The sequence below is a fragment of the Platalea leucorodia genome, assembly GCF_965183815.1.
Source record: "Platalea leucorodia genome assembly, chromosome: 5".
In the NCBI taxonomy this organism is placed as follows: Eukaryota; Metazoa; Chordata; class Aves; order Pelecaniformes; family Threskiornithidae; genus Platalea; species Platalea leucorodia.
In genome coordinates this window covers 72511418-72536189 of record NC_138827.1, presented here as the reverse complement: position 1 = coordinate 72536189, position 24772 = coordinate 72511418, and the positions used below count along the sequence as shown (strand labels likewise).

Sequence of the window (24772 nt, the reverse complement as noted above, 5' to 3'; positions counted from 1 at the left end):
GCGGTGGGGCCACTGGAACCCGCCCAAACGGCCCCGCTGCCAGCACCTGGGCACCGCACCTGGCACCTGGACCTGCCCAGGACACGGGGAAGGGAGAACTGCGCCCGACGACAGCAGTTTCTTACCACATTTCAGCACGACCTGGGACCAGAACATTTTGCACGTTTACTAGAGAGGAGCGTTGCTGATTTATGAGAATCAGGCTCAGAACCAGCAGACATGACCAAAAATGAAAAGTAAGAGGCTGCCCAGACTCAAACACATGTATCTAAGTGCCTCAGCACTTCAGGTGCTTCAGAGCAGACTCCTTCACAAACCTTGGCCCAAGGCAAAGTCAAGGGAAATTTTCTTCATCCCCAGAAAACCAGCCATATCCGAGTCACTCCAGGCACCAAAGTGATATGAATGTAAAAGGAATTATCTAAAGCATTTCTGAGTTTTAGAAAATGTTTCCGTGCAAAATTTGTTCCAATCTCATTTGCACCACTTCAGCTACCATTAACACATGCAAACGTATTTTCACCTTGGGCTGGATATGTGGCTCTATGCAATTTTTGTTGGTCCCTGTGTAAATTCAGTGGCATTCACTGTTACACTCTAACACCGACTTTAACACTTAGCACCCCAAAAGCACCCAGCCTGAAGAACAAATCCTTGCTCTCACTTGACTTCTACTTCACCTTTCCAGTACGGGTACCTGTGATAGGTCTTGACTTACAAACAGTGGCAGAATTAACAGACACAAATGAAGAGGTTTCTGCCTCCGGTTGCCCATCTCCCTTGGAGACTGCCATTCCCGACGCAGGAGCAAGGTAGCCACCTTGGAACAGCTCCTCATCCACTGCCCGGCACAATGAGGTCAAAACAAAATTAGCATCACTTGACCTTAACATGCAGTGTTACAAACTGCAGCAATGCAGGAGCTGTTTCATTCGTGGTTTCTGCCCTCGGGCTGACAACCTTTGAAAGAGGGATAGGGCAAACAGCCGGAGGCGCAAAATATTTTCAGCGTCTCAGCTTAACCAGTTACCACTGACGTTAACAGGCCATGCTCTAACAAGTTTTAGACGTGATCACCTCCGAGCATACCTAGGACGTCTTCAATGCAGAGCTAAGAGAACAGAAGCCTCTGGGCTTGACGAAGCTTGGAAACAAAAAGCCAAAGATGAGCCTGTATAAAAGTTACTGCATCCCCACGTGTACTGGGCTTCCCAGCTAATACAGCCAGAATTGCTGGCCAAGCCGCTCTCACCACCACTGGCTAATGGGTGAGTCTGTCTATCCTCCCAGGGGCACAAGGAGAGTCAGGGACTATGAATATTTGAGGGACTTCGTTACTGTCCAAAGGGCTTCTGATACCAACTGGTGAGAAAGCAGATCTTGGGCTGTAACCTACAGTCTAAGGAGGTGCTCCCGTCCTTGTCTGAAAGCATTGCTGTAGCTGGTTGTGAGAGTTTCGTGGATGGTCAGGAGGAGGATTAAGGACAGCAACAGTGTAAAAGCTTTGGCTAGCTCTTCAGTGAAGACCAACTTTAAGGATTTACAAGGATTAAGTAGACAAGTTTCAGTTAAACTTAATGAATATACATGAGAATTAATTGCTTGATATACTTTATGTGAGTATGCAAATCTCATAGGGGTCACAAAATGGGGGAAGGATGCTACCTCCCATCCACACTAACAAAAAGGAGGCACTTTGGTTTTGCCTTGCCCGCTCTGCCTCAGCTTCCCCGCATTGCCCGCTTACTCAGAACGGTGCCTGCATTTAACACCATGTTCAAAGCACTCTACACTTTACCTACAAAGATTTCCTGCATATATGACTAAAATCATAACAACAATTAAAAAATTGCTACTTTGGCACTAGGTCTGAAAAGGTGGAAAAGAAATCAATATAACTATACCTTGCCAACAAATAAGCTACTTGAGAGTATTTCAGCTAAATATGAAAACTGAAAGCCTAATCTAAAACCCAAAATGGTAGAGGAAAAAGCACACTTTCATAGCCCAAATGGATAGATACACGTGCGCACGCACACACGCTAAAAGAGAACCAATTTTGTTCACCGTACATCTCTGGCCCTGACATTCATTAGTATTTCTGCGCTAACTCAAAAGCCATTAATTTCTCTGAAACCCACACTAATCCCTTTGTAGTGCAGATAATGGGCAGCCATTCTAGAGTCATCTTCCCTTTCTATTAATCCAATCAGGGAAGCAGCGCTTCTGCAGCTCCAACTGCAATCTCTCTCGCTTCCATCAAGTACAGATGACAGTTCAAGCTTCTCCATAATAAGACAACTCGTAACCTTCCCCCAGCCACCCCTCCTTCATCTGCACACAGGTTTGCTTGTCTTTTGTTGAGTTAGAGAAAGGCTATCTCTCCCTGCCTTTCACAGAGGCACCCCCCTCTCCCTCCTTCGCCCCACTCCTTCCCGTTCAAGCTCCCATGAATCGGCTCCACTGACTCTCGCTCTAACTGGGACAGAACCAGCAGCCAACTTGATTAAAATTAAAATGCCTCGTATTGTTTAGGTCAGGGCAATAGATGCTGGCAGAGACAGGTTGAATCCATATGCTATACGTACACACACCCCCCTTACAACCCTCTTCTCGACGTGCAGTGTGCTAGATAATACCTTTCCACTCAGAGAGCAAATGCTACCATCTCTCCATCCACCTTCCAAACAGAAACTACATCGCTTTTCCTCCCTACAGAGACAGGGAGAATAAATTGAGGAAGAGTAAAAAAAAAAAAAAGGAAATAATCACAGCAAATGGCCCATGCCTGAGCCATTTGGAGTTACAATTTCAAGGGAAGAGGGGGAAGGAGGCAGAGGGAAACAAAGAGAGACTCAGCAGCTGGGGACAGGGCAGTATCTTCCTCAGCGTCTCTCCTCTCCTTTGGGAACTGCCCACTCATCCTGGGTAGGAACCTGCACGGAGCACACACCTACCCCTCTCCACACCTGGGGGCAGTTGGTGCAGCCAGCACCGCAGGAGAGAGAGCGAGCCCAAATGTTGTCTCAGCATGTCCAGAATATATCTGCTCTTGAACAACTGACTGTACTTGCGTTCCTGTTGGTATAGCAGGAAAACTTGCTCTATTTTCCACCCGTGAAGCATTTCTGATGACAGTAATACCAAGTAACTTGGAAAAGAGCAGAAGCAGAGATGCCTAGTTTCTGAGGAGTTTGTCTCTTGAGGTGGCACTCCTCTTTGGGTTCTCTAATGCTTAGTAAGAGATGAGCATAAGTTACAGAGTTTTTGTCAACAGTCCTCCTCTCTGATTTCCATAGAACTTAACAGACACCTTTGGGACCTAAAATGCTCTCAAATTCGGTTGGGCTAGTCACCTGCTTGGTGGGGTTTGCTAGATCAGGGACAAACTGTGCCTCAGCCAGCGTGACTCGGATCCGCAATTGTCGATATGCCTCCTACTCCCACCTGGCTCTGCAGGTATACCTCTTTCAGGCAAGTATATCGGATTCCACTTGGTCCTGAAATAATGGCATTGATATTTAGGCACAAATTTCCAGCAGATGGCTGTCCTGGAGCCAAATCTGGCTTCTTCTCCCAATGCCACCGCTTTTCAAGGGACCACTACAGCAATGGGACTTGTAACTAGGTAGCAGTTTGCATTAATTTATATAAAGAAAGAGCATCTCTCCCCACCAAATGAGCATTCACTCTTTTTCATCTTCCTTAGGCTTTGGGAAAGCAAAACCTGCTTTGAAAATGTTGAACTTGCAAACTCTTAATTTTAGATTTATGCATTGCTAGTGAGGTCAGCTTAGCAGTTCACCAAAAACATTCCTCACTGAATGAACTGCCTAAACAGATGGCTAAAGAACCTGAACAAATTATTCTTCATGTCTTTCCTTTCAGGTGTTGGCATTGTATGAGAAACATATGAGAAACTCTGCTGAAGTCTACAGGATGCCAGCTGCCCAGACACTCCATCCAATCCTTTTTGCTCCTCTGCAGCAAGTCAAATGCTTGTATAGTGTTTGCTGAGCAGACCACCAGCACCCTATGCATACTGACACAGTGCCTGTGCCAAGGGGGCAGTGGAGAAGGGAGGCTGGATTCAGTCAAAGTGCAAGACCAACCCAGAACAGAACTCAACTCTGGAAGGGACAGAATTATAACAAGTTGAAAGAGATGGTTACCTACCACCAGCTAGGAGATGCATAAAACAGCAGCACTTGCAAAAGAAGTGAGAATATCAAATAAAGATGGATTTGCTGATTTTTTAATAAATTCACTCAGTTCAGCTTTAAAAAGAAGGAAGAAAGGGTATAAAGTGACTGTCAAAGCCATGAAAACAGGGTCAGTTCACATTAGGACAGTTAGCTGACACCACTAACGGAATAATAGCAACTAACCTGAAAATTCAGTTATGAAAGTCATCACAACATCACTGGAAGCAATCAGCACTGCCCCAGGAGATGAAAACTCTGTTCATTAGCTTTATGGAGTGTCGTAATTCCAGAGCAAAAATCTCCAGAAAGAAGAACCCTCCCAACCAGAACAGCTTCACAACCAAACTCATCAGTGCTGCCTACTGTAATCCTCCTGCACTATGAATTTATGTATGTGAGCCCCTCCCATCGCCTGCCACCACACTCCCCTCTCCATCACCCTGCACCCTGCCACAGCCTCCCAGGCAAGGCAGTGGAGCAGGTCACACTTCCCTCCACCCGAGGCAGCTGCCCAGCCTAGCCCTCTCCGTTGCTGCTGCTCTCTGCCAGCCCCCCATGGCCCTTCCAGCTCAGAGGGTGCCCAAGCCCAAGGAGCAATCAGGAGTGAGCCTGCAGGGAACAAGTGCTGCCTGCACTCTCCGAATTAGCCAGGGGGGCTAGAGGGGAAGTATCATCCAGCAGATGAGTTGAAATCAGGCGATCCAAATTATACTCCCATTTGATCTTGGGCAAAATGCCTCACCTCTCTTTGTCCCTACTCACCCTCCCTATCCTTACTGTGTGGTGTATTTAAGCTGTAATCTCCTGAGAGAAGGGGCTGTCTCTTGCTAGAGGCACAGGCAGTCCCTGGCACTTATGGACTGCCGCAGTGGAGGGCATCCAACTCACATTGGATTTTAAATAACATTTTTGCCTCTTTAAATCTTGAAAGGCCCCAAATCTCTGCAGCACAGCTACCTTTTTCTTGACTACCTTTTAATGCTGAAAATAAATTGGCCACAAGGGGGGCATCGGTTCTCCAACTGGCTTGATACCTCTGGGATTATTTCCAAGTGGTTTGAGGCTTCCTGCTCTCCAGAGAGGAAGGTGCAGAAGTGTTGTTTCCGCACATCTGCCTCTTGGACGACAGCACCATTATCTTCTGCACAAGACCACAGATCTATAATGTTCTGCCATCCCAGTGGCAATTAACAGCCTATTGGTTTGCCCTGGCTGTGTAGCTTCTACATACCACAGACAAAAGAGTGCTACAGGGGTGTATTTGCAAAATCACAAATGGCAATCAGGCTTCAGAAACCTCCCTGGTAGATGTGTCAGAAGCTAGGCTTTACCTGGCCATCACTGGAGGGGAAGCATGAAGGCCGCATGTCACACCTCCAATGTTTCACACCTCTCAGGATCTCTGGCCACCTCCACTTCTGCAGCAGGTCCTGCACCTGCCACACCTCCCCTTTCCAGCTAGCTGTCTTCGCAGCTCCTCCCTGAGCAGGACAACAACAGCGGCAATCGATGGCAATGCTGTCTGCTGCTCTGCGACTCACCACCACAAACCTGCTCGGCACACTGGTATGTTCCACTAAATGCTGCATGAGCCGACACGACAGGCACAGAGCTAGCAGCAGCCACCACTACTGCTGCCGAAGGTGAGGATATCTGGTAAACAAAGAAAGTACCCCCACATAAAGTCTGTGTGGTCGCCAGAATAAGAGAAAGCAGCACTGTAAAATGACTTGTCAGAACTCAAGGATCACCTCCAGTCCCCAACCTGTGAATCAGGGGTGTGTTGCTCATGAATACAGATTTAGATGTCTCACCTCCACAAAAACACCCTAGAAAAGCATGTGATATGTACAAGAGGTATATGAAGAGGGGCCCAGCCTCTCTTGAAACATCCCCTGCACAAACCCTGAATACAAGATCATACCTTCACAGTGTCCCAAACGATGACTAGGTTCCCAGCCAGATAACAAGATATGAAGAGAGGGGAAAAAAAAGGTATTTTTTTAAATCAGCCAGTTGAAAGAAGGAGGTGAAATCCTAGCCTCGATCCAACACAGTAGAATTCAGGCCTGTTGGCCAGTTTTAAGGCAGTGACCTTTCTCTGGCATGTCTATTTTGCCATGCCACAGTGCTGCAAAGACCCCAAAATCAATGGGCCTGGCTGAATATCTCCATAGCTGCTTGCTGAAGAGGGGCAGAAGGTGTCAGCCTTCTGCAGTAAGGACAGTTTGTCAGCATGCAGGTGCTCAGCACAGTGACAGCTCTGGAGTTCCCCAAGCTCACAGGCAAGGCAGGCAAACAAAACAGCTACCCGGGAAAAGTCCTATAGCACCCACACTCTCGGGAGTGGCAGTGTTTGAATGAAAACATCCACATGACTATCAACGATAACTGCTCACACATTGTGTTTTAATGATCTAAGCAAGCTATCGCTGGATACTACAGAAGTAGCATTCTCCCTTTGTTTGCCAGGCCACATGCCCAGAAATACAAAAGCCTGCCTTGAATTTGCTTACAACTTCCGTCTTTGCTAGCTCCACTTATCGCTTGACACTGCTCTGTAGCACAAACAGTGCTCATTTCTAGTACACTAACTCTTTTGCCAGCAGGCCTAAGGAGATACTGTCCCAAAAGGCACAGCTTCTTTTCAGATCCTTTTCTTTCACAGCACATGGAAAGGATCCAGTTTCATTTTGTTTGTATTATAAAAAAGCAAGCAGCAGGAACAGATAAGCTCATAGTAATAAATATACTATGAAGATAAGGAAAAAAAATTGTGAAGAGTTAATCTATGCAGCAACTCGGCCAACCTCGGAGGACTGGGAGACCTCTGCAGGCTCCAGAGGGAAGTCCTTTACCGCAATGAGGACTGACAGGAATGGCTGAAGTTGCTCTCAGTATCTCCTATGCATTCGTTTAATCTGTATTAAAGCCCTGGAAAGGGATGTCTCCACAGGCTGCGGCCACTATGACTCCTTCAACCACTGCAGCAGCTTTTAGCCAATCTTAAAATACATTTTTCAGTCTCTTGTGGAGAATAATTACCAGTCCCAGATACACGTACCTGCAACACCTACTTTCTTGCTTTTGCTTTTCTCTCTTCAGCTCAGCTCACAGTAGCAGCAAACTCTATGGCAGGCTCTCTTGTAAACACAGAGGAAAGAAATACCATGGCTACCTTCTAAAACCCGCACAGCAGCTGAACAGAACAGGTTAAGGAAACAAATTAAAAGAGTGCATTTTCAGAGTACAGAAGTTCTCCTTCCTCAAAGAAGGTACTACTGCCTTCAAACATCCCACGCAGAAAGGCTCTTGGAGGGCACATGGCAAGCGCTGACAAATGCCTTGCACCTTTGCAAAAAGCAATAGAAGAAGTGTGGGCTGAGCACCTTAGTGGTACTGACTGCTGCTGGGCTACAAATGAGTACTGCGAGGAGTTCTTCAGCCACTCTTCCTAATCCATTTCCTTCCCTTGCTCGGTTCACCGCCCAGATCCCAGAACTTGACCACACTGAGTCTCTTCTGTAAAAAGCTATTTTGACGACACCTACGCTTCTGGCAGCACTGGGCACAGCAATGGGACTTGTTCCTGGTACTACAGAGAAATCGAGGAATGGATGAGCTATAAGATACCTGGCACTATTGCAGATAGTATAAAACCAAGAGTTTTCTTCATGGAAATCTGTCAATTCCTGTTTTTCTTAAGAGTGCTAATATTGCTATACTTCACAAAACTACTTTATAGATGCGAGGTCTTCACAGTTGTAACTCACAACTACAAACCGTTTAACATGAAATCATAACAATAAAGAATATATCACACTGTAACACAGTTTGTTGACATTTTCTGTATGGAGAAAAACTACATTGCATTAACTGCATTTAAACAGTACAAGTGCCTGCTGAGGGGCTGGGAAGTGTACCACTGAACTCCACTGCTACTACTAAAGCGGCACGCCTTGGGTACACACTGCGATGGGGTGACTGAATCCTGGACCCAACCTAGCTTAAGGAATCCCACTGTGAGATCCAGCTGTACACAGAGCGCTTTTCTTGTCTTTTCCTCTCATCACGCAGGGTTTTCTATTAAGCTGTTCTAGACACTGGTTTGAAGTCCTACTATAGACTCGACTCTGGACACAGCAAGGTCCTTTGAGGGCTTCCAGAGGGTTGGTGCATCTCCCTGGGGTCTGCCATTGGTCCTGCACTTGGGTCACAACAACCCCCTGCAACGCTACAGGCTAGGGGAGGAGTGGCTGGAGAGCTGCCTGGCGGAAAAGGGCCAATGGCATCCTGGCCTGTATCAAGAATAGTGTGGCCAGCAGGACCAGGGAGGTGATAGTGCTCCTGTACTCGGCACTGGTGAGGCCGCACCTGCAGTACTGTGTTGAGTTTTGGGCCCCTGACTACAAGAAGGACATCGAGGTGCTGGAGCATGTGCAGAGGAGGGCAACAAAGTTGGTGAAGGGTCTAGAGCACAAGTCTTATGAGGAGAGGCTGAGGGAGCTGGGGTTGTTTAGCCTGGAAAAAAGAAGGCTCAGGGGAGACCTTATCACTCTCTACAACTACCTGAAAGGAGGCTGTAGCAAGGTGGGGGTCGGTCTCTTCTCCCAAGTAACAAGTGATAGGGCTAGAGGAAAAGGCCTCAAGCTGCACCAGGGGAAGTTTAGGTTAGATATTAGGAAAAACTTCTTCACTGAAAGGGTGGTCAAGCATTGGAACAGGCTGCCCAGGGAAGTGGTTGAGTCTCCATCCCTGGAGGTATTTAAAGGATGGATAGACGTGGTGCTTGAGAACATGGTATAGTGATGGACTTGGCAGTGATAGGTTAACGGTTGGACTCAATGATCTTAAGGGTCTTTTCCAACCTTAACGATTCTATGATTCTATGATTTCTAAGCAAAGTGGAATGGAACAGCTGAAGTGGGAGCCAGGGTCAAAGCAGGACAACACTGCAGACAGCCCAGCTTCTGAAAGTGCGGAGACTCATCCAGGAGGGGGGAGACACTGCAGCATGTGGTCCCTGACTTTGGAAGCAATCGTGTCCTAGCACTGCAGTTCCTAATACAACTTCTTTGTTTGCCAGAAGGGGAAGAAAAACCTACAGCATTGTTTCCATTTTTCATTTTGCTTCCTTTTATGAACAGTTGCATCACACGGTCTTGCATTTGTGTCTAAGGGAGAGGGGAATGTAATTTGCTTCACCCCAGACAGAGGTGCAATGCATTAGGGTGCACCCCAATGTAATCTTGCAGTTGCCTAAGCCTTGGACTGACAGAAGGCAGACCTGTTTGGCCTCGGACTATGCTGCTCGGCACCAGCTGGATTGGCGGCTTGCTTCTTGCAGCTTGGGGATACAGTGGCAGCTTGAAATCACTCTCACTGAATAAGTGCATGAACAAGTCTTTAAATACAGAATGGCTTAGGTCTTTCTTTTTATAAACAGTATAAGTAACAGAACCTCTTTCTTTTTCTGAGGGCTGTGTGGGGAAATTGGGCCAAAAAGATTAAGCTTAAAGCATTATCGGGGACCTTTAGTGACTAGATTTTAATGGTGTTTCTGCGGGCATGTAAAGGTGTTACATGCTAAGTTAAATCCATGAGATGCCCAGGATACAGCTGACAGAAACTGAGAGCTCTGTCATCAGGCTTCTGGGTGTGTTCCTGTTCTGCATCCCTTCCATGGAAAGGACAGAGAACAGAGACCCCACTCCACGGGAAGCAATATATCTCCCTAAACAAAAATAACAGCAGGTATACTTGCCTTTGTAAACCAAGAGCACCCTTCTGTGGGATACAGCAACTATGTCACAATAGAACACAATAACGTACAGGTTTGTGTGTATATGTATGCATACATAGATATATACCCACATATTATATATATTTGTATATGCACACATCCACAAACACAACCATTTAGGCACCTGCTTTTCATGTTCCAAAATAGCTGACTTATCTGGAAAACCTCACCCAAAAGGCTTGTTTTAACCCTAAACAGGCTACCTATTCGTAACTGGAGCCATTCCACCATACACACACGCACACGCACCCTTTTACAACCCTTTGATTTTTAAATTCTTTTGTTAGGTCCTGCCTTTATTTACATTACAAAACCTTTGTGGCACTAACTGCTTTGCTTTTCCGTAAGTGCCCAGTCCACTTCTGGCATCTACAAAATAAATCATGGAGATGAAGACACTGGTTCAGTGTTTCCGAAGCCCTGAGCACAACCTCTTCCAGTGTGGTGCTTGAGAAAGGAAAAGGAAAAAGTATCACTTGCTGAAATACCACTTCGTATGGCTCACTGGAGACGCCTGCCTCAATCTGATAACAAGACTTCCTGTACCCCACACAAAGCTGGCAGAGATGCCTTAATATTGACAAGCACAAATTGCATGCTTGAGTTTTTGTTAATTGTTTATGGACTGAATAGCCAGCATTTCTTAAAGAAACAGAGCAGAGATCTCAGGCCTCACAGTAAAGCTTTGTATGCCCTCTTTTTAATGGCTGCTCTTTAACTTTTATGAAAACTGCCTTTGTTTGGATTTGCCATTCCCCCAATAGCTTTAGCATTCAAAGTTTTTTTACTTTGGGAAAATCAGGTAAGGAAATTATCAGAAATACATAACAAATAAATAATTTTTTTCTCAAGTCAAACTGTACAAAATAGAAGCAAAAAGTAAAACAAGCTTAGTTTTTCAAACCATGGAAGGAACAGAAGTCAAGATTGGTTGAAAAACTTAGGCAGGCAAACAGACAGAGCTATATCAAAGACAACAGAGCCATGCTGATTTCTATCATCCTAAGAGCTACCTCACTGTTGTTTTTGGGGGGCGTGGTTTGGTTTTTTTAAACATGCAGCTCCTCTTTCAAGACAAATACTAAAAATAAATAGGAAGGTCTTCATATCAACAGAAACAATAAAGCATCAGCACAAACCTGTGTTTCCCTGGATGTCCTCTCCCTTGGTTAACGCCAGGTAAGAGAGCAGAGCGCAGTTATTGTCCTGACCAGGCGCAGGTGGCTGTTGCAGGGAGGTGCCCGTGAACACTACTCCCCAGTTTACATGGCTGATATCGGAGCGTGACCTGTTGTGTCCTGGCTTGAATGTGGAGGCTTCCTCATTCTGCACCAGGATGTCGTTCACCGAGCGAGGCCTGTCTCTCCTCCGCTGGCAGATATTGAAGATGTTAAAAGCTGCAGTCTCCCCTTCCCCTGCCCAGGCAAGGTTGTCAGCAGCTGTTCCCCTTTGCACCACACGCTGGTCTTTGGCAGGGAATGCTGTCTGAGCTTTGGTTTCCAAGAGGCCATTTTTGCAGTGATCCCAGATGAGGCTACTTTTGGCTAAGGAGGCGACATTCCTCAGATTCCTGCTCTCTGTTATCTGATCAAATACCTCGTGCCCAACCAGTTCGGGGACCTCCTGTACACCGTACACCTCAGAGGGCTGCACAATCTTTTCAAGCTTAGTATCAAAACTATTGAAAAAGTCTTCAGTCACTTCCAAGGCAGGGCTAATGTCATCAACTTCAAGAGCCTCCATATCCTGTGCTGCCGGTGGGCACGAGGCGTCGTGATGCGTTAAGAAGATACCACATCAATATCCAGAGAAAGAGCTGCTTCACATCTGTCCTTGGCACACCATTCACTTAGAGATGGTGGGGCAAATACATTTCACCAACCACAATCCTTAGTGATAGAAAGGAACCAAATCGACCTGTCTTCAGATGGGAGACTTAACCACCACCGATCAAGCGGGCTACAGGCCCTCTATGAAATGAGCTCATAGTGATGGAGAGTACCTGTAAAGCAAAGCAAAACATCATGTCAGTAAGGGCCTTTTCCCAGATAAGTATGTTTAATCGCATCACTCCTTTCACAGTCACAGCCCCCTTGATTTTACTTTCTCCTTCATTTGGCACCAACATTATTGTGTATGAAGAACCCCTTTGGGGTTTCTGTTGTTCACTGTGTGTGAACTCTGTGTACGATCACTTCTTGAACTGGAACCTGCAGAGAGCAAGATGGGGCAACAGATAAAGGGGAACCAAAGTGATGCCATTTATTAACCAAGGTTTAGAAAGCTGCACTGAGAGGCAGTACTGACTAACACCACAAATGCAGCGACCTAGGGTATGCTTAGTACAGGTTCCCATGGGACTGTAAGAAAAAGCTGAGAAACCACGGGTTAGTAAAACAGGCCAACCAGCCTCAAATAGTTTGCCTTTTATCTCCCAGATTGCTTGCACTCCCAATTTTAGGAGACCAGCATGAGGTTACAGCAGCTACTTTGCCTACTTGTTTGTGTAAACAGAACTGTGATATTTGCCTAATAAATCAATGCTATTAGGCTGCTGCAGAGCGCTGCACATAGTTTCTCTCTAGAATATCACTGGGAACCTAAGTGAAACCATGTGGCAACCTAAGCCCCAGAAAAGCATCCTACCAGCAAAACAAAATATACCATATCCTGCACAGTCACAAATCCACAGATCTTTATTTCCAAGCAGCTGACTCACTGGGCAAAACGTAAGAAGAGCGAAGGGCTTCAAGGCTAGAACTAGTGAAGAGCTGTATCGACCCACCTGAGCTCACGCCTGTGAGGAGGAAGAAAGGGGGGTTCTGTTCCCTGTGGTGGTGTCTCATTGCTGACTTCCGTCGCACCAAGCCTGCTGCCTTCTAACCTGTCCCTCTTGAAGCTCCATCCACAGTGCTGCCGTGCTCAAGGGAAATGCACGGTAGGTATGTTTAAACTGGGGAAATTAGTCAAATGTGTGCAAGTTCTTGGGACCTGGAGACGGGGCATTTGTGCCAGCGGGAGAACAGCTCTCATGGCTGCTAGGAGAAATCACAATACCTGTGTGTACATGCAGAACAGCCCAAAGTCAGAGATCTAAATCCCAGTTTTGACCACATCAGCTCAAGTCCTAGAACTAGCAAAGCTGCATTAGCTCAGAGCTCTGTCTAGATTAATACACTCTTAATAGAACTAATTAGCCCAGCAGGGCTGATAATTAGCAGCTCATTAGCTTGTGAATGCTGCTGAAGTGCTACCAGGACCCATGAAGATTTACACTTAGCAGGAAAAAACATCTATTAAACAGCATCAAACACAGATAATACTTCTATTTAAGGTTCCTTTTTTAATTCAGAACAGTCTATTTGCCTAACTTCTATTAGCAAATTCATTTAAATAGGCACCCTTTCCTATAGCAAGCCAGAGGGAGGAAGGAGGCCAGCAGCCCCAGAAGAAGGGGGCACAGAATCCTGTAGCACAAACCAACCCCCTCCGCAATTACCTGCTGGCTTCCTCCCATCCCTGCTTCAGCTGTGGCCAGCCATAACACAGTTGTGTTTGAAAGCAGCAGCTCACCCTCCCTCCTAACAAATCAGCAGTTCAGACCATGGTCTCTGCACACATGCTCCAAGTAAATAATTTTCAAAAGCAATAAATAATCACATACGTAACTCTGGAAACTTCAAGCCTTTACACTGGGATCTTTCTCCCATTATCTCTTGGCAAGGATTCACTTCACTACCCTCATAATGAACCAGGACTAGGATCAGCTTCAACAAGAAGAGTAAGACACTGAAGGCAGAGCCAGAACCACAACCAGAGGGCTGAGCAAAACAGATCTGGAGTGGTTTCAAATCAGAACAATATGGAAACAGACTCTTCGCAAAGCTGTGCAACTGTGCCAGTTAACGGCAGTGGGAAATAAAGTCATCCTGGGCATTGTCAGCTTAATGCAGCACGAAGTTCACTCTTGAAGCTCATTCCTGCCAGCAGCCCCAGAACAGCATTCTGCTCCGTGGTACCTTAGAGCTTGGGAGCTCCAGGAACAGGCTCAGGCACATGATGAGGTGCAACCTGTCCAGTTATTCTACATCCTCCTACAGCATGTCTAAAGTAAGAATGATATTTTGAAGTTGCAAAACTGCAACAGGCATTCACTTGAGCAAAACCAGCACTAACATAACCATATGCCAACAGTGAAAGCTACAGGCTGGCCCATACACAGATGCCGTTTCATAGGGGTGAATACACCAGAGAATATAGCCTTGCTCTCACTCGAGGGACTGGAGCAGCAATCACTCCAGAAGGGCTTGTGACGTGCCACTGAAGCATTTCAGTGGTAGCAGATGCAATGTTGCTCTGTTCTTTATTTTAAATCTTTAGGAAAGGTGGAAAGCAAGGGGAAAAAATTGACACTTACATTTAACAGGTTCATTTTTAAATGCTGGAGGCCTCATGTGGCTGCACGTTTCTCTGGATCCTGTGAGACTGGAGCTGTCCAGTGTCATGCAGCCAAGTGTGTTGATGCTGAACTACAAACTGACCTCATATCCAGTAAGATGCTGATTCACAAGATCATGAGAAGATGACAGGCCCCTGCATCACATGGTTCACAAATTGCAGCATTCATATCTTCCAAACTAGTCTGTTTGTCCTGCTCAATAAAGATGTGAAAGGTGACCTCAGTGGTGGCAGGCTCATCCCCTCCTACACCACCAAGAACCTCCTTAGATCAAAGAAAGAGCTGTGCCAGTAATTCCCACTAGCGCTGGGATTCTGCAATCACATATTCTCCATAAACATAATTTGGCATTTTCTGACAGTGACACTCAACAAAATTTTAATTCAGACTTCTGCACAGATTTGGTGCCAAATGAAATAAAAACTTTCATATGGCAGTAAATAGCTCCATCAGAATCTCCTCCAGGAGGGAAAGCAGTGGAAATCACTTCCTTCACATGAAGGGGAAAAAAAGGCAAAAAAAAAAAAAAAAAAAAAGGATAATATGAACGCCTTTTAAATTACTATAAAAGGTATTGCCTTATGTATTGTTTCTTGGAAACACCTGAATTTTTCCAAAGACATTCAGCCTAAGGCAGTGAATAGGAGAGGAAGAGAGAAGCATCAGCCCAAACTATTAAAGACTGCCAAAGCTATAGGCAACTGTAAGCAGGGATTTGTTACGGGAAGCAGAAACCTAACAGCTCATCCAGGCCCCGGTCTTACTGAAAAAAAAGGTAGAAGGAACATGGTGAACTGTACTTAGCAAAAACTGCTGGACCCAGAGATTGCAGCAGCTGAAAAACATGCTGTTCTGTATGTCTGTCTAGCACAGATACAGCTTTCATCCATGAATGTGCAGCCGTCAGATAATTAATGTGCACTTACAACATGAGTAAAGTCTTTACTATCACGAGTTGATAGCGGCCACATTATTCATATGGCTGAGGTAAACAGCAAGGATTACTGGTCTTGCCATGTGACACAGAAGTTCAGTTTAGTCACGATTACTTCCCTTAGAGAAGCCACAAGGACTTAACCTAGGTGACAGCACAGTCTGACAGCAGAGAAAAATCATGGATGACAAATGCCAAGGAACATACACTAGAAGAGATCATTTAACTTCTTGATGTGCTTTTCTGGATCCCCACAGGCCAGGGAAAATACCTAAGCATTGCATGGCAAAAAAGCAAGGGTAGAAAGCGATCTTGCAGGTGACACACACCCCCACAACAGGCACTCGCTGTGTATCCCCAGCTTACACATTATGTTCAGGACTGTTATTCTAGCTGAGGCAGGAGAGAAAGCTAGAGCCAGCATGTATTTAGGAACCAGTGACTGAAGAGATCCTCTTAGGTCGCAAATCTATACAAAAAGTATATCTAAAAGAAGCACCTTCAGTTTGGTTTCCTAAGGAAACAGGGTTTATGCCACCATCCTGCCTATCTGCCAGTTATTCTTCTCTCTCTTTCTTTTGAACTGTACAGGTAACTTCGACTAGATGTGACAAAGCGGTAGTGTCCTTAAAGATGCAGTTCTTGAATTGTTGTTCAACACTGGACAGGAAACAGGCCCAAACTCACCCTCCCTCTACAGGAGAAGCAGGCAAAACTCGGTCCCTTATCCGTTCTAGGAGGCCAGTGCCAACACATGGGTGTCTCCAAATTAGCCACAGCACAAATGGTTAGCACGAGATGGATCTGAAAACACTGGGAAGCAGAGGGGGAAAGCAGGAAGGAGGAACAGAAGGTATCCCACAACTTGATAAGCAGTCTTGTTGGTTTTGGCGCTCACAGGACCTCTTCTTTGTGATCGAGATGTATAAAACAATGAGTGATACACAACAGGTAAATAGGGATTTCCCCTTTTCTCTTGTAGTTGGAGAGAGAATTAGAAAGGAACAATCAATGATGTTCACAAGCAATGTGTTCAGGACGAAATGCATAGATGAGAGGACCTCTCAGCCAGCAAAAGATAGCAAACGGCGGGTAATAATGTTACAAGTCCCCCAAGTCTCATTGATTCCTAATGACCCTTAGGTTCAAATTCCTGGCAAAGATTTGGGTGTTTCTGAGAATTTTATCTCAAGAGCACAAGAGGAGTTTTACAAGTTACCTGTATGCAAATAGAGAGCAGGGGCGCCTCAGCCACTGAGAGCTTGCCCTATCCCCTTCTCAGCACCCTGGAACCTGCTGTGGGAACCAGCTCTGCTTATCTCGTGCTGCATTGCAACTGTGGGCTGAAACTCCAATGCCAACAAGAAAAACAGAAAGGGATGTTCTTTCAATTGGGTAACAATTTGGTAGCAGGGCAAATTCAAGCAGCCTCAGGGACCCTTATTTCTGTTATGTTGCAGGCCTGGACCACTACAATCCAGTTTATGGGCTGTGACAAGCCTGCTCTGAACAACAGATGATCTAAAGAAAAGATGGATGTACGGCCTCTTTGAATACAATCCACCGGGGCTGGAGCAGCTAGTGCCTAATGAGCTTTCCTGCCTGTCAGTCTGAGCAATCTCAGCCTGCGACCTGAATATCTTCCAGTGGCACCTTGAACAATCACAGCCTAATTTTTTGCTGCTACAAGGATTTCTGACTAGCTCTGTGGTTCACATCAGCCAAGTATTGCCCAGAATCTAAATGGGATGCACTTCGGTCAATGACAGTCCCTGAAAACCAGGCTCTGCTGTGCAGAATCCCTGAAAAAAGCTATGAAGCTGAAGACTTAGGTGCTACCTCTTAGTTATGAAGTTGAGCTGTATTTGTCAGGTGGGCACATCTGAACGGGTAGAAGCGAGAATGAGGATGCACAGACGGCTGCATGTCACACACAAAGTCTTTACCACCGCCTATGCCCTTCTATACATCACTGGCACAGAACGCTTGCAGAAAACGTTGAAGAACTGACAGTGGCAGCACAATGTAAGGTATTGCGGAGTGCCCTCTTTCCAGCATCCCCCTGCTGTAACTAGACAGTAGCTGGTGCTTTATTTATTTACAGTGTAGCAAGGCCTACTCAGCAAACATTCTCCATCTTGTTCTGACCATAAGCTCTTTCAAAGCTGATGGCATCTACGTCCCTCTCCAGCCAGAAGCCCTCTCTCCCTTAGCTGTACGGGAAGCACAGTATCGTAGCTGCTGCGGCTGAAGCCTCAGCATACAACGTCCCCAGTCAGATCCACTGTACTATGCACCATCCGTATGTAACCAAAGGGCAGTCCTGGTTAAAAACACTTATACTCCTAGCAGTTACGAATCCTATGCATACAGTGGCCAGTTCTCTGAGCGGCGATTGAAAGCTACACTCCTGCTTGCCTCTTATTCTCGATTTGGAGAGGCAACTGATAACTAGGAATTTCATAAGGGACATTGCAGGGAGCAAGTGTCAGCTGGGACACTGTCCCTGTGCAAACCGTCACATTTTCTTGTATCCTGGATGTATTTTGTTCCCCCGGCACAAGGCAAGCCGCTTCCCCAAGTGATTCCAAAACCCCAGGTGACCTACTGCTGTGTACACCGAGTGAGCAACACAGCACACAAGCTTGTTAGAGTCATCATTTAAATGTCTGGATGAAATTTACAGTGCCTCACAAAGAAGATAAAACTACAAGAAACTTTTCATACAGAACAGGAGATCACAGTTTCAGAGCTTGCCATATGATAGTTGGTTCAACATGGCCAGGATAACTGTCTTTAGATCACATTTTTAAAGCCTCTCTTCAAAAGCTTCTTTCCCCAACACACAACTGAGAAATTAATTGCTTAAAATTTTAGATAATCCCAATTTTAAAGTGTCTCACATAAACACCTCCTGACTGACAGTCCTGCACAAAACCACTGACAATATTCAGGAAAAGCTCAGGAAAACTGGAGAAAGAGGCTTTCCAGTAAGGCAAGTTTGGCTATAAGGCCAGGTGCTACAGAGGATAACTGTGAATGTAAGCATAACTATTTCCATGTTGCAAACCCACCTGTTTGCTATAATCTCATTGCCCTTAAGGACTAAATCAGCTGCTGACATTTATCAGTGAAGAAGAGCTCACACATCCTGTCTGCTAGACCCAGGGAGAGGCAAAGAGCAGGAACAGCTGCAATTAACTTGGTGCCTAATCACAGTCAAGCTAAAAGACAGCAGTGATCTCTTCCACACTACAGAAAACAAAACACAAAATCCACCTGAGGAAAGATGAAATGAAGAGGTGAAACCAGGGAAGAAGAAGAATGGCATATTCTGTGAGTGGAAGCAGACCCTTAGCGAGAATACATGAGTCTCACTCTGTGAAGCACAGATTTTCCCCAGCTGCCGATCTGACCCAGTGCCTTTAACAAGGAAGCTCCCCAGGCATCCTCCCTGCGTGGGGAACTAACACATCACAGCTACGGAACAGCTCATCCAGGGATGAGCACACAGTAATGAATAATAAAACAGTGCTTATAGTGTACATTATCTTTAATTTTAACTGCACTTCGGAAACAGTAATTAAAACACAAGAAACTCTAAGCTGAAAAGCACACAACAACCTGCTGCACCAGAACAAAGTGGGTCCAGAGGGTGAGAAGGACCCAGCAGTGGAGGAAGAGGGACCACAGAAAGCTTTTTTTTTTCCAGAGACTGACTGCTGTACAGGTCTCATGAGATCTTTATCACTGACTCCCTTGCCTTGCAGCCATCTGACACACATCCCTCCTGGCTGGGGAGCACCACTGAGTAATGAGGGGCTGTATCACTTCCCGTGGATGAGTAACCATTTGAAATCTCAGTAGCTGGACTGGAACTCCAGAAAGGATGAAGGACCCTTGGCAAGGAGAGGAACAGAAAGCAAAGCAGACTGACCGGAGGGGAGTTAGCTGATGGTGACACACAGCCCAGGCTGCAGGCCAGCCAAACCCATCAGCATGTGGGCACCTTCCTAGATTACATCAGACTACAATCCAGGCTACCCCCTTGTGCATGCTGCCTGTTGGCTGGCTGACCTCACAGGGATGGATGTCAGGCATAGGGGAACAGAGGCTCTCCTGAGTCCTACCACCACCCCTGTAGATCGTCTGGATGCAAACACCTCAAACGCACACTTCAGGCACAAAATCCACATGGACAAACGGAATGAAGCAGAGCAGTGATTTGGCCTGAGGCATGGAAGTGTAGTCCTAAACATACCTGTAGTCTCAAACAACAACCCAAAGGAGGGTGAATGATTTCTATGCTTGGATTCATCTGCTTTGTGTTTACACGTTTGTCTAAAGTTGTATAACTTGCATTTTACATGCTGCCATTGACTACAAGAACTCCTGGCTGTTCTGCCAGGCAGACAGACACCACAAAACAGCCTGATACCTCCCGAGTTCAGCACAAAGAGTACAGAGACTGTCAGGGAACAGGGTACCCAAGAGGCGCGATACAAACCTCCTCCAATACAAGAGGAAACATGATTGAACTGGACATTCAAGGAATGACAAACAACATGACTCAGTCTAATATTTCTAATTGTATCTGCCATGATGTACCAGCTTGTCTCCTGTTAGGATGTGGGAGAACTTTGTGTATGCCAGGTGAGATAAAACCTTTTTTTAAAAAATATAAATATTTCTGATTAACACAAACTGAAATTTTGCAAGTATCTCCCCACTCCATACTTTCTAGAACTATGCTGAAAAGACAGACAGCCCTTAAAAGCTTGACTCTTTTTTTTTTTTTCTTTAAGAAATCAGAAATTTTCAATTTGTCCCTGTGAGTTCTGAACAAGGTGGCTGCATTTAAGCAATGAAGGACATACAGGAGGGGAGCTGCTAGATGAAGAGATTTATCTCCTTTAACTAGGACTCAGGACTCAGAAGATACTTTGGGACCTTTCTAGATGAAGCACAAGCTGGTATAAATAGCAATATAATAACTGAATCCTTTACCATCTATGCCAGACTACATAGTTAATTTTTACTTAGCTCTGCAGGGTAGTATATTTGGGGCACACCAAGCAGGAAGCAATGATCAAGCTCCAGCACAGCCCAGTATAACCCCACAGCTGGGAATAACAGCTGCATTGCCCCAGAGGCCAGAAGGAGGGTAAGAAACACAGCATCTCCCACAAGAACATGGGAGACATTTTTTCCATGAGATCATGGCACGGCCGTAAGAAATTGTACTTGACATCCAAATCTGTCCAGTGCACAGCTTTCTGAGTAGCCCTGACGTGCGACTGTGGCCAACTCCTCTCTCTAACCGTGGTACCCAAAGAGCTCAGCTGGGACAGTACAAGCCTTTCCACAGTGAGACCTGGATTTACCATATCTATTAGAGGTTGAATGCTGACATTGATGGAAATACAGTGTTTAATAACAAACTCATTTCAAACCTCAAACTAAGCCCTCCTCTTGTCTTTCAAACAGCCAGGACCACAGTGGTTTGGCACATTAATTATCAGGGAAAGAGGAGCAGGGGAAGGAAAGGAAGCAACGATCCAAATAATGCTGAAGTTCAGCAAACTACCACAGCAACCCAAACCCTCAGGTCCTGGCAGCCCTGCCACAACAGCTAACCCCGCAGGCTGGTTGTAACCACACGTACCGCTACAGAGTTGTGCGACTACTCAGCACAAACGCTGGCTGTTTTTCTAAACTGAACTGTAACTTTATTACAGAAGATCTTAGCAGAAGCCCAGTAGAAACCTCAAAACATCTGATGAAATTGGAATGTTAACACATAACGTGACTTCAGTCTGATGAAGTTCTACAGCAATGATGTATCTGGCTACTGTAGACTGATAAGATGCTTCATTCCACTATATAGTGCCCTGTTTCACATTTTAGATTTCTGATTCTTTTTTAATCTCAAGTTTAATTCACTAATTTTGGATAAATAAGGCTTGAAAGTGGCAAGATGAAAACTACTGTTGCTTAAAGTGTATGGGCACTGGTCCTACTAAGATTCAGATGCTTTCTTATTTTTACATACCGTAACTTTTTGTAGTCACTTAATGGGATTATGCAGTGCCTAAAATCAGATTTGTCTGTAAATCTTTTCAGGATCAGGGCCATAAGTGCATATTTGTAGAACAGAAAACAGATCAGGAGCAAGTCATGATTCCTTACACAAACCTGATCTCCAGTTTCTCCCCTTATCTTACCTTGCAATGCCAGTAATCCTAGCATTTCTGCTGATACTCCAGCTAGCACACATTCCCACATAACAGATACTCTCCTGTCAGGCCTATTTGATTCCAGAAGGTATAATTCCACTGGCTGTGTTTGGGTTCTTGCTCCATAAAAAAAGCAATTTTACTGCAATGTAAGAAGACCACGGCATTATGTCATACTCTGGGCTATTAAAATAGAGAGCACTGCCTGCACACTGTGCCTACACACACTGGAGTCTGGTTCTCCCGACGGGGAGCAGCCCAAATTCCTGCTGCGATCGTGAGCGGCTATGGGTGGGGGACGCCTGAAGCAGAGGGCCTTTCCATGCAGACGGGAACGTGTCTTCCCAGATGGGCACATGACCGCAGACGTGTCTGTGCGATAAACGCAAACACAGCCGCGCCCGGGCCCTCGCACGCAGCCCGCATAGGCGCTCGGCGGGCCGGCAGCACGGCCGAGGCTGCGGGGAGCCCGGCCCGGCTGCCCGCCCCGGAGGGGCCGGGACACCTCGCAGACCCTTCGAGCCCCGCACCGACCACAGACCAAAGGGAGTATTTACCTGCCGCCCGGGGGCCGCGCTCTGCCTGTGCTCCGAGGAGGGGCTCCCCGCCCTCGCCCCGGCCCGGCGCGGAGCGGCGCGGAGCGGAGCCGCCGGCGCGCAGGCACGGCCCGGCCCGGCCCCTCCTCGCCGCCGCGCTGCTGCCGGGCGGCGGGGCCGCGTCCTGCCGCAAAGCCGTCCCGGCCGCCGCGGGAAACGGCTCCGCGGCACCAAGGTTCCTGCCGCCGCCGCCGCCCGCCCGGCCGGGAGCCCCGGGGAGGCCCGGGCAGAGGCGCCCGGGCGGCGCCGGCAGCCACGGGTACCCCTCCGGCCTTGCGCCAGTAACGGCGGGAGAGCGGCTCGGCGGTCACCGCGTGTCCCAGCAACCCGCCAGCTTCTTGTTTCCCCCTAAAAATAATAATAAAAAAACCTTAAGGTCTTCCTATATAAGCATAAGGGGTAAAACTGCACCTTTCCGTGTTTAAAGCAGCTAAGATTGTCAGGGAGATGATGCTTGACTTCAGGAGAAATGGAAAACACAAAATCCTAAACGGATTTTTAACAATCCCAAGCGCTCCACACTTACCGAGGCGCAAAGGCTGCAGGGAGCAGCGCGGCATGTGAACGCGTATCGCCACAGGGCAGCAAAAAGATCTCTGGCACAACCTGTTACCCGAAGAAAACAGAAAGTTACAAGACAATTGCAAATTGCTTATTTCATTGGTATGTAGCATGGCACCCCACCCGACAACACATGTCCTGTAAAAATAACCTCATGGCGAAAAATACCCATGCGCGGATTAGGGATGTACCTGAATTTTGATGGCCAGTGTATGCAGACCGGTTCTGAGTAGCACCGCGGTCACGTTTAAAATCACGGGTGCTGTGCTGTTTCACTGACTGCGTCCCAGGGGAGCCAGCGGCGCTGCGCTGAGCAGCAGAGACAGGGTTGGTGCTGACATGCAACCGCGCGAAAATGTGGTGCTGAACTGAGTCCGTGAAGAGGATTCACAGTCCACAACAAGGCAGGTGTTAGGTTAGCTTCCATCGGCAGTTTTTCTCCTCATCCTCACACACCAACCATTTAGTGTATACTGCAAAATGTGGCTGGCACAATTAACAAAGTTGTGTTCGTATGGGTTATCTTGTTTCAGTGACAGCAAGGACGAATGAAAGCCTTTGGCACAAAAAAATACCAGTTTATCTGACTGAAAATTAATTAATCTTGGCCTTTACAAATAATATATTACTAGAGCACCACACATTTCAAGTCCTGCTCCTAAAGATGAATGGCTTCTTCACTGGGTAACAGCCGAAGATTGATCTTTTTATTCTAAATCAACTGTATGCACCACGATTCCTCAAAGGACGAGGCAGTATCATCACTTGCCGTGTTATTTATTGCCGTCCAGCCTTTTCTCAAGTGGTACTGAGACATTTATCTCTTGGGCTCCTCAGAAGGAAAGAGGCTCTCTAGGGCTCCTGGGTTTGACGATGCCTCAGAACGTTGCCCCTCTGCCAACTACGAACTACGAGTTCCCCCTCCAGGCCCAGCACACTCGTGCGGGAGGCACAGGGCACGCTGCTCCATCACCTGTGGGGACACGAACGTCAGGGGAGGAGAGCAGGTAGGCAGCGTGCGCGGCGCTCGGAGAAGTGTAAAAATCCATCCCTCCCCTGGTTCTGATTTCACTGCTGTGCTGAAGAGAAATTGCCTGTGTTTAACATGACACTCATACATAGATAGTTTTCTGAGAAGTGGCCCATATATCATTTTCCATCTGTAGTGAAAAAGTGACTTCAGGCTGCAGAAGGGCATAGATGTCGTTTCTTTTTAGGGGAGGACAGCAGAGAGGCCTTGTTCAAGAACAATCAACCTTCTGCTCAAAACTAGACTCCCAGAGACACTTGGCAGTCATAAATCTGGAAGGACAGTAACCATGTGCCACGAACCCAAAACAATCCCAGTTGTCTTAGCAGGCAAGTCCCAGGCATTCAGTGCAGTCAGGCACTATTCCTGCCCTCCCCTCTTTCCTACAGCCCAAGCATGTCCCACGGGGCTCCTTGGGATCCCATTTGCCAAACATCCAGGCACCGCAATGGCTCGCGTTGTGCAATTGCCGGCACTTTGCTGTGCGGGAGATGGGAAAGGCACCTCCTGCCGGGGCTCCGTGCCCTGCCAGATGCTTCCCTGGGGCCAGGCAGCACCAAGGCCCCCCCCCCCGCATCCCCTCAGCACTGCCTTGTGCACTGTGGGGGGTCTGTAGGAAACACTGTGTTCCCCCAAGAAAGAGGGGGAACACACAGTGAAAGAGGCTGACACTGGTCTCTTAATTTTGTCCTTCTCAGCCCCCTAAAGAGCGCTTTTCCCAGCTCTAGATATTCCTAACTGTTCTTATCTGCTGGAAACCCTTTGCAAAGGCACTGGGATGGGTAACACTCTCCATTTCCTAGGCAAAATGCAATTAACATGCACCTTCCTTACACTGGCTGGTAGGGAGCAGTTTGGGTTCAAGTTTTTAATTTTCCATTCTGTCTGAGAAGCACTTTATAAGCAATTGTCACCATTTTATTGTCAGGAGGAAGAGATTCCATCCCC

The 24772-nt window shown here is 46.7% G+C and overlaps 1 protein-coding gene across 7 annotated transcripts in view; it reads right to left on the bottom strand.

The window, feature by feature from the left end:
* PLEKHM3 (pleckstrin homology domain containing M3) overlaps positions 1–22290 on the bottom strand; it is an 88661-nt gene extending 66371 nt beyond the window's left edge. For 2 of the 7 annotated variants that reach the window (XM_082312321.1, XM_082312327.1), the window contains exons 1-4: positions 22195–22290; positions 14426–14659; positions 12794–13065; positions 11148–12010 (exon numbers count right to left, since the gene is read on the bottom strand). In XM_082312321.1, coding sequence (XP_082168447.1) covers positions 11148–11751 — 604 coding nt within the window. In that variant the 5' untranslated portion in view covers positions 11752–12010; positions 12794–13065; positions 14426–14659; positions 22195–22290. Of the gene's footprint in view, positions 1–11147; positions 12011–12793; positions 13066–14425; positions 14660–21625; positions 21691–22194 lie in introns of those variants that run through there. The other 5 variants (XM_082312322.1, XM_082312326.1, XM_082312323.1 and 2 more) reach the window with 5 other exon arrangements.
* Between the last annotated feature and the right edge of the window lie 2482 nt (positions 22291–24772).